This window comes from Pelmatolapia mariae, linkage group LG1 (genome assembly GCF_036321145.2).
Source record: "Pelmatolapia mariae isolate MD_Pm_ZW linkage group LG1, Pm_UMD_F_2, whole genome shotgun sequence".
NCBI lineage: Eukaryota > Metazoa > Chordata > Actinopteri > Cichliformes > Cichlidae > Pelmatolapia > Pelmatolapia mariae.
The window spans coordinates 6136328-6151981 of record NC_086227.1 but is presented as its reverse complement, the minus strand read 5'-3'; the positions used below and the strand labels follow the sequence as shown (position 1 = coordinate 6151981).

Here is a 15654-nt window from a genome sequence, read left to right as displayed (position 1 = left end):
GCGGCACTGATGGAGAGACACTGCTGAGCTGTTGGGTGGAGAAGTGTAGAGAGACTGAACTCACATCTGCTCTGAAGCACCTTTCATCATGTTCTTCAAGAAGGTCGAGGTAAATGGAGCACTAGTGTTTTCATCCTCTGACAGAGATGGGGCGTCACACAATCAGTGAAACCACTCTGGCTTTTTACTGGAAACTGACCTGGATAGAAATGCAGCTGAATGAAATCATGTCCACGAAGAAAATACTGCTTTATTATTGATTTGTAGAAAAGTTTTTAGCTACTCTCAGATTATTTCAACAGTCTGAAATCCTGTCCTTTTGTCGTGAGGCTTGATTCTTAGTTTAGTGTGAAAAATGCCAGGTGAGTCTGTACTGATTTGACATGTAGTACCGGGCGTGACTAAAAACATGGTATTTGTATTTAAGAAGCAGGATGTTCAAGGGTTGTACCTAAAGAAAGTAAGCCAATAGCTGGTAAATCAGTTTCAGGTTAGACTGTAATTGTGATGGGCACTGGGTCACACCCATGCTAAAGGTTGCCACTGACAGATAGTAACTGTGTGAATGCTGTGAGCCACTTAACACTGATACAAGCTTTACAAGCAGCAGAAACAAAGGAGCATCGGGCAGGTCTGGGCCTGCATGCAGCCATAGACCGGAGAGGACAGAGTCTGACACTCTGCTCATATTACTAAACTTTGTCTTTACAAATGTACGAATGTTTATTAGAAATGTGTCACTGACATCCTGCTTCCACTCATAAAAAACGGTGACTATAATAAACGTGTGTTATTGCTGCTCTCCTTGGATGATTTGATGAAACTAAATTTACATTAGTAATGATGTCAGCTGGACTCTGGACTCTCTTCAGATGACTTGATTAATGAAAATGAAACTGGTTGTAATTGGCAGGTCAATGACAAGCAGGCTATCGGTCTAGACCAACCTGCTGTGAATGCTCTACCTCTACAATAAATACACACTGGTCTTAGTACTCTTTGTTTGTTTTTTTACCAGTATTAGAAAAGGAAAGGGCATTAATAATAAACCACTTCAACATTAAATGTGGAACTTCATTTGGAGCGCTTAAAGACTTTGTGAAGCATAAGCACATTGTACCTTTAGGTATATATTTGGTAATGCCAGCTACAAACTGTAGAAGCTGAACAGAAACAGATTGGTATTAAATGTTGAATACAATGGTGATTAAAATGGTTTGTGTGTGTTAACATGAAGAAGGTGCTGTTAGCAGCAGATGATCAGTCTCAAACATGGGCAGGTGCAGAGCTGCATGTTCTACAGATGAACAATGCAGTATATTTCCAAAATTGTGGAAATTAAAAACATTCATCTTTCAGAATCACAGTGTTTTAGCTAAAGAAAGAAAATCCTCCAGGCAGAATAACTAGCAGCTGTGCTTGTAAGTATTGCTTTTCCAGTATTTAGTCATGAGTAAGTATGTTACAACTCATTAGATATATGGTTATGGCCTCCTCGTTTCATAGTGTGAAGATACATAGCACATTACAAAGTTGTTCCAGGTGACCTTAACGAGCCAGTTACTGCTTCATAGTAGCACTATTATGACACACTGTAACAGCTACACACAGAGGAGCACAGGAGCATAGTGACAAACTATGTGTTGTACTTTATGAGTTTAACTCTCACTTCAAAATGTGTGAATTCTGGTTTCAGAAGTTTGAAAGAGGCCTTTTGCTTTAATTTGTCTCCAATATATTGCAAATGTGTGTAATATGATATCATGTGGTGGAGTATATTTCAGTACTGACTGTGTATGTGTGTTTGTGTGCAAGGAAAATATTGAGCTGTGGGGCAGCGAGAAGGATGACACTGAGCCTTTACTTCCTTCGCTGGTAAGAACCTGCTGTCGCTCTCCCTCCGCTGGCCTAAAACTTTTCTACATTAACAAGATAACAGCAGATAAACGTCGTCTGTAACATGCAGACATAAAATATACAAAGCTGTGTGACATCAGACGTGGAAACATTCAGGTTTATCTCCTGCTTGCGTTCAGGATAAAACTCTGAAACTGTTTGTCTCATTTGCATGCTCTATCTTGGTGAAATGTTCTCTCTCTCTCTCTCTCTCTCTCTCTCTCTCTCTCTCTCTCTCTCTCTCTCTCTCTCTCTCTCTTTATATATGTATATATATGTATATGTGTGTGTGTGTGTGTGTGTGTGTGTGTGTGTGTGTGTATATATATGTATGTATGTATGTGTGTGTGTGTGTGTGTGTGTGTGTGTGTGTGTGTGTGTGTGTGTATGTGTGTTATTATATTATAATTATATATAAGTGTTATTTTTGTCTTTGAACAGCCCACCCACAGAACATTTGACTATGTGCTGGTCGCCAATAAAGTGGACAATGAGCAAAAGACTTTGAGACAGGAAGCCTTTATAGCACAGCTGAAAAAGAAAAACATACAAATCACTGTGAGTTTCTCGAAAAATCTCAGCTGTAACAAAGCACGAACAGCTGAGTGAATAAATGATGATAATGTGTGTGCGCGCATTCATGTGTATATGTGTGTGTTTTAGAGGATTACCAATGACAACAAAGAATTTTTTGGCCTCCGTGCTCCCAGTGAGATGTTTGAAGTCTACCAGTACCTGCTGAAAGTTTCTGACTCTTGCAACTGTTGTGGAGATGAGAAAGGAGCTGTCACCCAGGCAACCAGGTGACAAACTTTTCCTGCAGGAAGAGATGTTGGTTCTTTCTACTCTTTCAGTGACTGTCTGTCTGTCTGTCTGTCTCTCTCTCTCTCTGTCTCCCCCCCAGTTATTGCTTTAACCTCCTAAGACCCGAACTCTTCCACGGCTTGCATTTTTAATTTCTCTTTGATATTTGAGCTGATTGGGACCCGATGAATGTAAAAACAAAGAATTACCAGATTTTTTTTTACCTTATTTTTGTTTTTATGAAAAATAAGAGCCACATATGAGGATATTCGTTCAAAATTTCAATAGAACAGTAGCAGTATAATGTCCTCGCAAGTGGATATCAGGCCCTTGTAGAGCAAAATTGAGTATTTTGGTCTAAATAACCCAAAATGTGACGTCCACAAATGTGGACGCCAGGTCCTAGGAGGTTTAGGGAATGTTTTAAGCTCCTAAAATTAAAGCTGAGCCTTTTTCCATCAGAGTTCCATCAGGTTGGATGGGGAGCAACGATGTACAGCCATTTTCAGATCTCTGCAAAGATGTTTAGTTTTTAATTAAATTGATTATATAGCGCCAAATCACAACAACAGTTGCCTCATGGTTCCTAATATTGTGAAATAAACATACAATAACATAATGTTCAGTCAGATTTACCTTACCTTACTGTACCTGACTGAACATTGTTCAGGGTCTATGAACTAGAGGCAGACAGACAACCATGGAGACAAGACTGACACAAAGATGAGACTAAGAAAACCGGAAGGAAATACAAAGATGTACTGTTAAACCATAAATAACTAACTAAGATGAAATACACAAATGATAAAATACGAAAGCAATACCAGGGGTCAGAATAATAATAAAACTGAAATGCAGAGAAATACAAAACACTGTTAACCAATAAATAACATAATCCCTTCTCAAACCCAAAGGAACTCTGGATTAACAACCCAGGCACCTAGCAGGCTTTTGCACTTTATCATTATGGGGTGTTGTATGTAGGATTTTGAGGTGAAAAACAAATTTAATCCATTTTGGAATAAAGCTGTGATGACAAAATGTGAAACAAGTGGTATGCAAATTCTTTCTGAATGCATGCTAGTGTGAGAGCTCTTTCTGGACTGTTACACAATGCAAGAATAAAACTGTTTAATAAAACTCCTCTTGGAAGGACTTCTTTCATTTGTGCTAATCTGAGGGTCAGGTTTCACCCTTGCATCGAAATGCAGAAATGCCCTGCATGACCTGCAGCCCTTTGCTGTGTGTTTTCCCCTGCTACCTCTTTCCGTCTGTCCTGGCTATTCTTCACTACACAACTGTCAAATAAAGACAAAAAGGCCCAAAAATAAATCCTAAAACCCGCACGCATCCACACTATGTGTTAATTTGAGCCTTTTATCGTTTCTCCAGGATCCGAATTGTTCATTTCATCCTTCATCACACGTACATCAACACAGGAGGTGAGAAAATCTGTAACTCTGTAAATCTTTAGCTAACATGGAAGAAATATGTGTGTACTGTATGTATGTTAATGTGCAGCATTTTTTTTTTCATGTAAACATGTTTTCTTGTGTCAGAAAACCTGGAAGAGCTGTTAATGAAGGATGTGTTTGAAACCATGTTCTGTCTTCATGAAGTGAGTAAGACTGTCCCTAACCTGCTGCTCTTTATTCGGCATGTTCTTGGACAACATGCAAAGCAACTTACTCAAACTACAGCCTCACTAGGAAATCTGATTCAGTTCTGAAGTACAGTAAAGAAACAAAGTATGAATACAAGGACTGAATACTGGCTAATAATTTGAGCATTAATAGCACTGTAGGTAGATTTTATTAAATGACTAATTTTGTAATAGAAATACAAGTATTGTTTTCATGTTTATTGCTCTTCAAAATGTGTTTAGTCTTGATAAATGCCAAACATAGCTTGGTTTTGTGAGCAGGAAACTTAATCAGTTCATAAAAATACAAAAGAAATGAAAGATCCTTATTAAATATTTACATAAGTATAGAAACTCTTGTCTGAGAACAATTTAGTATTTGAAACTCTGAGAAAAGACATTAGCTTTCAATCTGTGTTTTGAATTGGCCGTAAAATTTTCTTTGTATTACGTTGTAAGTTTACAAAAATTCCTGTTGTTTCCTTGTTCCCCCTCCCCTCCCTGTGTCTTTCAGAGAAAGGAGCAGAAAGAGCTGAGGAAAAAATGGGCTCGATGGACAGCTCTGTTTAGGAGACAGCCGGTCAATGACATCAAGTCAGTCTATACCTGTAATTGTTTTTGATGGTTTCTCTCTATATATCTAGCAGCAATTGCTTCATAATCCCAAAAGTTGATTCTGTTCATCTGGACGTAGCATTTTCAGTGGGAGAAACGTTTCGTCACTCGTCCAAGTGACGTCCAAGTCAGTCTCTTCATCATTAATGTGCAGATAGTCTTTGATCAATGGTCATGACAATCTGCACATTAATGATGAAGAGACTGACTTAACAGCCCATTGTTCATTCAGTGATGCTAGTTTCAGTCATTGTACAAATGTACTATTTATAAGAGACAGCTTACTCTAACCAGCAATTAAGAAAATTAAATTCAAATTTTATTTGTCACATACACAGTACAACATATATTGAACATGTAGTAAAATGCTTGTATCCGAGCTGCGGACAGGCTGCAGATGTGGCCGCGCCATTCCAGGGCTTAGTTTTAGCATGGGGGGTCTAGCCAGGACCCTTACTGGATACAGGGTGGGAATGGAACTTGCAACTCTCACTCCAAAGGTGTGCAGTCTTACCACTACACTGTCCAGTTGCACTGAATGTGCACTCTAGTGTGAGACAGCCCAGTTGGTTTTTGTAGTTAGTGAGCCGTGTGTATGGTGGCTGGTTGCTCCTGCTTTTCAGTGTATTGACCATGCCTGGGTTTTGTTGTTTTCCCTCTTTTAAAGGTAATGGCGGCTTGGTCGTCTCTTTTAGTTTAATTAGTAATAGAAACATTAATTAAAAACAACAACAACAAAAAAACCCTTTTGAACATGGAGATTTGTTTCTTTGCCATTTACCAATTTTACTGCTTTGTCTCCTTTTTTCAACCCGGACACAATTTGTTACTTTTCCACATCTCCTGGACCTTTTAGAGGAACGTAACAACTTCTCTTGTAATGGCTTTATAAAGCAATGATAGATTTTACATTGGATTTCTTCAGAGAAGGAAAACTGTCAGGTTTTCAGAAAGGGAAACTTATGACCTGGTTCATTATTTTAAAGGGATAAATGGTAAAGTGCATGGTTATATAGTGTACTAACATGTTTTTGTTTGGTTTCTCCTTGCAGGTCTTACTTCGGGGAGAAGGTGGCTCTGTACTACCTTTGGCTTGCCTGGTACACTAAACTGCTGGTACCAGCTGCTATTCTGGGTGTTATAGTGTTTCTCTATGGCCTCGCCTTTTTCAACACCAACCCTCTCATGTAATAACATCATGTGCTATATTGTTTTTATACAAAACGATGAATCTCAGACAATCTTAAAGATAAAAATTTTAAATACATGGCTAAGCCATACCAGTATTATAACGTCTAATATTGTATCATGTATAATACTTTGGGTCCCCAGTAAGGAAGTGTGTGACTCCAACATCACTATGTGTCCTCGCTGTGAAAAGAGGTGTGAGACATGGAAACTCTCAGACAGCTGCACCTATGCTAAGGTGACCTTAATTCTTCTGTTAATCTTGTTTTAATTTGTTGTCTCAGTTCATGTCAAAGTTAGGTGTATGCATAAACAGTTCAAATGATTTAACATTCAAAAAATACACCTACCAGCTGTAAAGTGTAACAGGAGTAATGGAATAATCTTATTAGTCTGTGAGACCTCCCTACAGTATTTCTTCTTTTTGGCTGCAAAAACCCTTTAAAGTGCCCCCCCCCCCCCCCCCCCTTTTTTTTTTTTTCAATGATACAGAGCTAAGTGAAGAGTTAACAGTCCTGCTCTTGATATAATTGTTATTATTATTTTTGTTCTTCATCACATATGTGTTGTGTCTGCACAGGTCACACATTTGTTTGACAATGAAGGCACTGTGGCTTTTGCAATGTTCATGGCAATCTGGGGTGAGTCTTTGATCATCTGTGATGTGTAATTAAATTGGATCTGATGTCTGATTCTTTTGTACTTATGGGTGAATTAAAATGTATCATTTTAGCCACTCTGTTCTTGGAGCTGTGGAAGAGACACAGAGCTAAACATGTTTCTAAATGGAAGGTCTATGACTGGTGTGAAGAGGAGGTAAGACCTTTTGCCTAACTTACCAACATGTCAGTATTACAATCTGCTGTGTCTACATACAATAAAATGTTATATAGTGCAGTTTGGGGTCTGCTCTCATATAATGACTGACTTAGCTTAACCATGAACTTCATTCACTGATCTCAAAATACACACATGAATACACAGTTCAAGACTTTCATGTGTGCATAAAGAACTCTGATCAGCTGATAATCATCACCAGTCTGCAGTAATAAGAAATTTAATTTGTCACATAAAGTTATTTCTGTCATCTTCAACCTTTAATGCTCTTGTTAAAACCCTTATATTTTCTCCACAAATTTCTACTTTATATATGTTTAATGTGGATTAAATATCTGTGTGTGCGTGCGTGTGTATCTCATCAGGAGGAACTGATCATGGAACTAGTGAATGATCCAAACTGCAAAGCTAAACAGTTCAGACACTCCTATCTACGGAGTACCCTGGTCCTCATCCTGGTAACACTCATGGTAAGAGACCTGGACCATGCATCATACATCTAAACCTCTAAATATGTAATGTGATATGTAAAACTGAACATGTGCTGTGGATGGAGTTTGGGATGGGGCCTGTGTGGAGCATTCCTTGGTGTGATTAGGGCAAGAAAAAATTCTCAGAAACTCTAGGACACATCACTGACTAAAACCAGCTCACAACCACTTTAAAATCCTGAAACAAGAACTGTAATACTATATAACTATCAGGTGCAGAATCTGGATTGATCTTGAAGAACAAGAACATGAACCTGATTTATGGAAAATAAAAATCAGACTTTTAAAATAAAAAAACAAAACTGAAATGAAATTGTGGCCCATTGAATAAAAGTAATCTGTTGATGTGATTGTTTTGCAGTTGATGCTGATTATTGGCCTCGCTCATGCTCTTGTGGTATTTCGAGTTGTTGCTGCCCCCTTGATGTCTGAAAGTAAATGGAATTTTTTGAAAGACAACGCCAACCTTGTATCTGTTTTTCTTGGAGCTGTGCTGCACTACATCACTATTCAGATCATGACCCGCGTATGTATACCTGGATCTTCATCACTCAGTGTTGGCAGAATGAACGCAACAGGAAGAGCATGTTCCATTTAAACAGCTTAAAATACCAGTACTATCCAGGGTACAGCAGTAGGGGACCCCTTTGATTGGTCATTGTTGCATAGTGCAACATCTCCTAGCATGTTAAGTTTAAAAGTCAACCTGCACACCCTGCTTAAACAGACCCCAAAATATGCTATGCGGTTTGAACAAGTTTCTTCTGTAAATCTTGCCATGGGCTGCAGTCAGCTGAAGCTGGGGAGCACACAGTGGTCTCACTTTCATTTGATGTTTGCTGTCTACTATAGCAGCACTCTAGTCTGGGCTGCTGTGGCTCAGCAGTCCTCATTTCCAAATGGCCTTTGGCAAGACACTGACACTGTCAGAGTGTGAGTGTGATATTTAGAAAGCACTTAAAAGCATAGGAAATGCATTGTATATATTTGTACGTACATTTTCAAAATATAAAGTGCTTTGAGTGTTCACTTAGAGCACAGGTGAACAGTCGGCCTCAGCCTCATTTCTTCTGTCTGTCTGTCTGTGTCTCTCTGTCTCTCTGTCTCTCTGTCTGTCTCTCTCTCTCTCATTTCTACTCTGACAGACTGCATCTTTTGCCCTGTAATGAGTCTGGGGACCAACTGATGGTGAACCTCTAAAACAGAGAGGCTGCCGTTCTCAAAAGCATGCAAAGAAAACCAAAGGATAGTGTATTTGAAACTTGTTTGGCCAAACTTGCTATCAAAACTGCTCCACATTGTCTGGCAACAGAAATACAGGAGATTTGCTCTCCTTATTGTCTGTGTAGGTTTGGAAAGAAAGTTGCTTCTTTAAGTTGCGTTCTTTCCAAGCTCATTAGACTTCCCTCCTTATTTTTAACTTTACCATTACCCATGAAGGAATTGGAATTGGAATTTGAAATCTCCTGACTATTACGTAGGGTTTTGGACTGGGCCAATGAGGTCTAATGGTCTCTGCTGTCTTGACACTTCATCCTTGACTTCTTTTGTTTTCCTGCAGTCCTGGCAGCCAGTAAAACTGAGTAAAATAATTTTGTTGTGCCAGAGCGTCTCACAGCTATCGGAGCATTCAACCTGCCCCTGAAACTGATCTAACAGGTCAATATACAAGATGTGATCAAAACACCTGATGTAATTTGTCCACCAATGCTTTCGTTGTCTGAACCAAAAACCTCACCCTCTGGGTCAAGCTGACCAAACATTCAGTTCAAGGGTCATCACTAGTCATGAGAGCTCTGGGTCTGTTTGTCACTGTATAATCATACCTACATATTACTTTTAGAATTTTTTTCAGCATTCTTTTTGACCAAACCAACATAATCCTCGTTTAGCATACCAGTGCCAGCCTTTATAAGCACTGCTCTATGCAAATTTGTCAGCTTCCCCATATTCAGTCGAGGAGATCAGATACAACAGTCCAAAAAGTCAGAGCAGCATGACTTCAGGGGGATTAAAGCAAAAGCAGACTAATTTAAAACGGGTATGTTTTTTTTTTTTGCCTTTTATAGAACTCAACTGATAATGCTCTTTAGACAAAAAACCTTTACATATATAGTCTTCAAACTGAAAGACACAGAGGACAGTTTGACTGGAATCTCCTGAAAAAGTGCTGCTGTATGGATTCAACCAATGTGATGCCTATAATTAACTTCTGTGTCTTCAACTCCACCTGTAGGTCAACAGATGGGTCTCCCTGAAGTTGTGTGATCTCGGTGAGAAGCAATTTATTTCACTGCAAATAATAACGATATTAATATATTCACAGTTGAGCCAGACTATTTTGACCAATCAGAAAAAGGGGGAAACACAGATCATCTGATTCTGCCCCTGAAGGCCTTCTGGCATATGAGATGGAAAAGCAAAACGTGTCAGTAAATGCTGATGTTTACTGACAGGAAATGGAAAGCTTGTGGGTGCTCTTAAAGAGTGGTGCTGATCAAAGTGGGGACTAATCATTGGACTGGCTAATGGTGTAGGGGGAGGTTTTGGAAGAGGTGTGATCAGCTAAAGCTCCAAATCATAAATTGAATTCTTGCTGGCACCTGTTGTCTTGGTGCCAGCAACCACAGCACACCATCTGAGGCCCATGTTCAGTCTGTGGCAATAATAAGCAGGCCATTATATTTTAGCTCATTCATGTGTAAAAAACAAATTTTGACATGTTTTCCTGAGAAAACGAAATATAAGACATTTTGTTTTGTCTGTGCATGTCTTTGTATTCAGAGAAGCTGAACTCACTTGCTGCTACCGAGAGGAGCTTCACAGTCAAGATGTTCACCTTCCAGTTCTTCACCCTCTTCTCCTCTCTCTTTTATGTGGCCTTTTTTCTGGGCAGGTACTCTGTCATATTATTATTATTATTATTATTATTATTGTTATTATTATTATTATTATTATTATTATTATTATTATTATTTTAAACATTAAGGGTTGCAAGATGACAGACAAAGTAGAGCTTAAATGATTGGCTGACTAATGATCCTGGGCTTTGACAGCAAACCAAGTTAGATTTTTACTTTTTATTATTTATGTTTTAGTCATTGTTATGTATAGAAATATCCAACCTGTCATTGTTCAGACTCCTCAAATGCATTTGTAAAATATATAAAATATATAAAATATATAAAAAATGAACATCTTGGAAACTTGGAAGGTAAAATAAAATTCTCTAATGCAAACGGTCAGCTAGAAAATCGTCAGCGGATGAACTCTTTTATTGTAAGATCTTCCTCACAGAGTGACACTCAGAATATAGTGTAGAGTATGTTACTGTACACTTACCATACTGTCATTACTCTGATATGATACTGAGAACATTATAACCATAGCAGACACACATTTAGAGGTTCCCCCAGCTGATTGCTTATGTGACGTTATTTCGTCACAGGATAAATGGCCATCCAGGAAACTATGTGCGTCTTGCTGGGTATCGACTGGAAGAGGTATGGAGATAATCAAACATCCATATATATTTTTTAGTGCTAACACTCATCACTGTCGTGTGTTTTCTAGTGTCATCCCAGCGGCTGTCTGACAGACCTCTTTATCCAGATGGCTGTAATCATGCTGCTCAAACAGACTCTCAACAACATCATTGAGTTCACAGTACCGTAAGTGTGCTGTTTTCATTACAGTTCTCCTTTAAGGAAATGGCTCATCAGCTACAGGACCTCATCGAAAATGGTGTTATCAATGTGTTGTATTTCTTCATTTGTATGGTTTCCAGCTGGTGCAAAAGACTTGTGAATGAAAAAGCTGCAAAGAAGCTGGAGAGGAAATGCGGTAACTGTTACAGGAAGGCTTGTCGAGAGGAAAATGGATGTATTGAACCATGTGACATTTGCAAACATCGTGACTGGCTGCGTAACTACCACCTGGCCAGCAGTGATGCCTTCAGTCTGTTCAATGAATTTTTGGAAATGGGTAGGTGCTCTTAGTCTCCTGACCACATCTTCAAAAAACAACTCACTGATTATAGGGTAAATTGTTTCTCACACAAATAGCACCCGAGTGAGAAGTGCCAGACATGTGTGACATGTTTGTGCAAAGGTTAAATGTTGGAGGACAGTCATGAGCATATGCAGCTTAAAGAAAAACTGAATCAGTTGCAGCTTTTGCTCCAGTGGACATCACTGGGCACCAGCATGTCCTTCATATCTTTCCTAAACAGAGGGGATCATCTGATCGCCAGGGTTCTGGCACCAGGGAGGTTTTTCAGATCTCTACCTTAAATCATAAAGTGCCCTGAGTTGACTGTTGAACTGGTGAAAATAATTTTTCTACACAAGGTTTTTATCTTTCATCATGAAACAAATATGAATGCTTTCTGAAATTACTTCAAATCTATTAAATTCTTATCTCTGTGTTGTCCAGTGATCCAATTTAGTTTCACCACCATATTCGTGGCAGCATTTCCCCTCGCACCCCTTTTAGCACTCATCAACAACATCTTTGAGATCCGTCTGGATGCTATCAAAATGGTCCACCTGGAGCAACGGCTGGTACCCAAGAAGACTAATGACATCGGTGAGCTGTGTGGCATTTTGTATGTAGTTAGGTGCTTAAGGGTTTATACCATGACACAGTACACCACTACAGTGAATTGTAAGTGCAGACTTTAACGTTTCAAGGATTCAACAGAACTACTGCATTAACTATTAGAGACTTACAGCCAATTTTATATACAGTCCCCAATTTTCAGATTTTCGTTTTTGCTTGTTATAAGTGCAGCTGTGCCTGTAACAAGCCTGTCTGGTTAGAATCCAATAAAGCCATAGTCTGTCATTTTAAGAGACTTACGAGCAAAATGATGTCAGTTTCCAAATACTCATAAACTGATCTATAATTCAAAGTTTCAGTATTCATGTTTTTTTATAGCAATAAGATATTAAAATACTTGGATTAAACTCACTGATGTCCATTATAAGTCAGCACAAAACATTCACTGTAGTGTGAAAATTTTATATAATGTGTGTTTTAATATGTCTGCAGGTGTGTGGACAAAGCTGTTGGAGGCCATTGGTGTGCTGGCAGTGATCGCTAATGGTCTGGTTATTGGAATCACATCGGACTTTATTCCTCGACTTGTCTATCGTTACCATTATGGCCCGTGCGCTAAGGGAAAGCTCAATTACACAGAGTCAGTCAGATTTCACGTGGTAGAGAAAAGTGTTAAGATGTGAGATGACTGGTTTCTGTGTCATCTCATGGGTTTTGTGCTCTTGTTGCAGCTGCATGGAGGGCTACATTAATGACACTCTGTCAAAAGCGTATATGAATAATTCAAACTTCGATGCATTCATAAATCCCTGGGAAAGGCATAACTTCAGCGTCAAAGAGTGCAGGTGAGAATACAATACAATACAATACAACTTTATTTATATAGCACATTTAAAACCAAAGGTACACCAAAGTGCTTCACACAAGGTTAAAACATAACAGATATATTATGTTTTAACATAACATCAATAACATATGTTTTAACATAACACCAAGCAGAATTACTCTGCTTGGTGTAAATATACAAGAGTCATTCACAGATGTGATTAATAGGACACTCTGTGTTACATGTGCAGCTACAGAGACTACAGGAATGAAAATGACTACTCGCTGAAGTCTCAGTTCTGGTTGGTCTTGGCTGTGCGCTTTGCCTTTATCATCCTCTTTGAGGTTTGTTCATCAAATGTGGCTCAGACTGGGTTGTTTTTAACATTGAAATATCCACCTGAATATTTTCTTGTGTTTCTCCAGCATGTTTTAGTGATGTGTAAGTTTATAGCAGCCTGGTTCGTCCCAGATAATCCCACGCAAGTGAAAAATGAACGTCTGCAAGACAAACTGACTCGTCTGAAACACGAGCTACGGTAAGTAAGAGTAAAGTTATGTTTTACAACTATACTATCAGAATGCCTCTCTTAAATATTTTCATATGTTATAGGGATATCCAAACACTTGAGATGAAGCCAGTTTTCCTGCTAACAATCTAAAATGTTCCTTAAAAACACCTTTACTATGGTGTAACTAGTTGAAGTGGAATGTCTCAGTGTACAACCTGAAAAAAGAGACACAGAAAGTTTATTATGAAGTTTAAGTAAAACATGCCACAATAAATATTTTTAAATGTACACCATTTACATACGATCTAGGTTTGAGAGGTAGAATCACAGCTAAATGTGCAAAGTCAATTCAATTCAATTTTATTTATACAGCACCAAATCACAACAACAGTCACCTCCTTTATATTGTAAAGTAGACCATACAATAATGCATATGAAGAAAAACACAACAATCACATGACCCCCTATGAGCAAGCACTTTGGCCATAGTGGGAAGGGAAAAACTCCCTTTTAACAGGAAGAAACCTCCTGCAGAACCAGGCTCAGGGAGGGGCGGCCATCTGCCGCGGCCGGTTGGGGTGAGAGAAGGAAGATAGGATAAAAGACATGCTGTAGAAGAGAGCCAGAGATTGATAACAAGAATGATTCAGTGCAGAGAGGTCTATTAACATATAGGGAGTGAGAAAGGTGACTGAAGAAGAAACACTCAGTGAATCATGGGAATCCCCCAGCAGCCTACACCTATTCCGGCATAACTAAGGGAGGATTCAGGGTCCCTTGATGCAGCCCTAACTATATACTTTAGACTTGAAACTTTATTTTTGGCTAATCTTAAAAGTAGCGATAATAATAATAATAAGAGAAGAGAGCAAACATTTTGAACTGAGACGGAATCAGGAACTGGAAGTGCTGGTTTGAGTATTCCCTGACTTCCAACAGTCAGTGTGAATCCATAGAAGTGTCTTGTACTTTGGCTATTCTGACATATTTCAGCATGTGAGCATGTTACATTCTGTGGACTTTCTTCTTATCTTATTCTATAAATCGTGCATGTGTTTGTGTGCTTTGTTTTCCAGTGAAAAGAAACTGAGCAAATCAACAGATGTCTGACTTCCCCACTCTGACCTCAGGTCTGTGCCCACTGGCACATGCTGCCTTGGTGAAATATGAAATGGAAAGATGGATATGGCTGCTGCACTACATTTCAGCTGCAGCATTCTTAGATTCATGTATCAGGGTGTTAACAGACTACACATGAGGTCTTGTGATGTTCTGATATTAAAATATATATTTTTGCCATTTAGAGTTATTAATACCTTGGTGTTGCAGGTCTTGGTTGGACACAGTTTAACTGTTCATCTAGCAAGAGTTCGTCTTAATTAGCCTTTAAACATTTTAGTCAGATAACTGGCTGTTCCTGAAAACAGGGCTGTGTGTTCATGCATTGTCAGATAACAAGTGTCCCACTTCCAGCTTCTATACACACTAATCTGCATATCAGACACTGTGTGCGCTAACATCAAGATTAAATGTGTATATTTATTAAAGCTTTAGACAAATACTAGATAAATTTTCCATTAAGCAGTCATGAGAAAAGAACTCATTTTAAATAATGTTTCTTTACAGCCTCTAGATAAGGTCATCCCCTGTGACTGTATGATTGGCTTACTGAATGCATGATGCGTCATGTGATCCTTAAGTGTTTTATCAGGTTTGATTCGAGGTTAAACTCTGAGTAAAGAAGCTGTTGGAGATGAATCCTACAAATGTGAGTGGTTAGAAACAGGAATTCATTTTGGTTCTTAAAAATATGCTTTTTACTGGCAGCGTTGCAATGTTTGAATGTTTTACTTTAAAATGTTTTAAAAATGTAACTGTTGTTCATAATTCCAGTGTCACAGTATAACATGTATAGTTATTTGGATTGAGCCAGAATCATAAGGGAGCTTAGCTTAAGCACCAGCACTGTGTTGAGGGCAGTAAGTAGTTCTCTCCTTTAGCAGCAATAAACTATTAACACATGCATACTGGCTCATGAATGTTAATGCTAGACTTCAGGGTGCACAGAATCTGTACTCATCCTCAGTATTCACATTCATGTTTTCTTTTGGATAAGTCAGCAGTGTCTCTTTAAAGTTCCAATTCCAGAACTGCAAGGCATTTTATTATTGCTACATTATTTTGAATATACACTTGTATCTATATAGGATTATTTCAAATGTTTTCTTAGTAATGTGTGTAGAAACATAAGTATTATTTTGTCTGCACGTCATTCATATACTGA

At 38.5% G+C, this 15654-nt stretch overlaps 1 protein-coding gene across 1 annotated transcript; it reads left to right on the top strand.

The window, feature by feature from the left end:
- LOC134625424 (anoctamin-9-like) lies at nt 1-15614 on the top strand. Its single transcript, XM_063470647.1, has 24 exons — nt 1-109; nt 1816-1875; nt 2338-2454; nt 2560-2699; nt 4093-4142; nt 4260-4318; nt 4857-4936; nt 6010-6144; nt 6290-6383; nt 6726-6786; nt 6879-6961; nt 7348-7452; nt 7835-7999; nt 9710-9746; nt 10258-10369; nt 10922-10976; nt 11047-11144; nt 11261-11457; nt 11908-12060; nt 12526-12673; nt 12765-12878; nt 13110-13203; nt 13285-13397; nt 14447-15614. The coding sequence occupies exons 1-24, from the start codon at nt 89-91 to the stop codon at nt 14478-14480; spliced, it is 2325 nt and encodes a 774-aa protein (XP_063326717.1). The 5' UTR covers nt 1-88; the 3' UTR covers nt 14481-15614.
- The last annotated feature ends 40 nt before the right edge of the window (nt 15615-15654 follow it).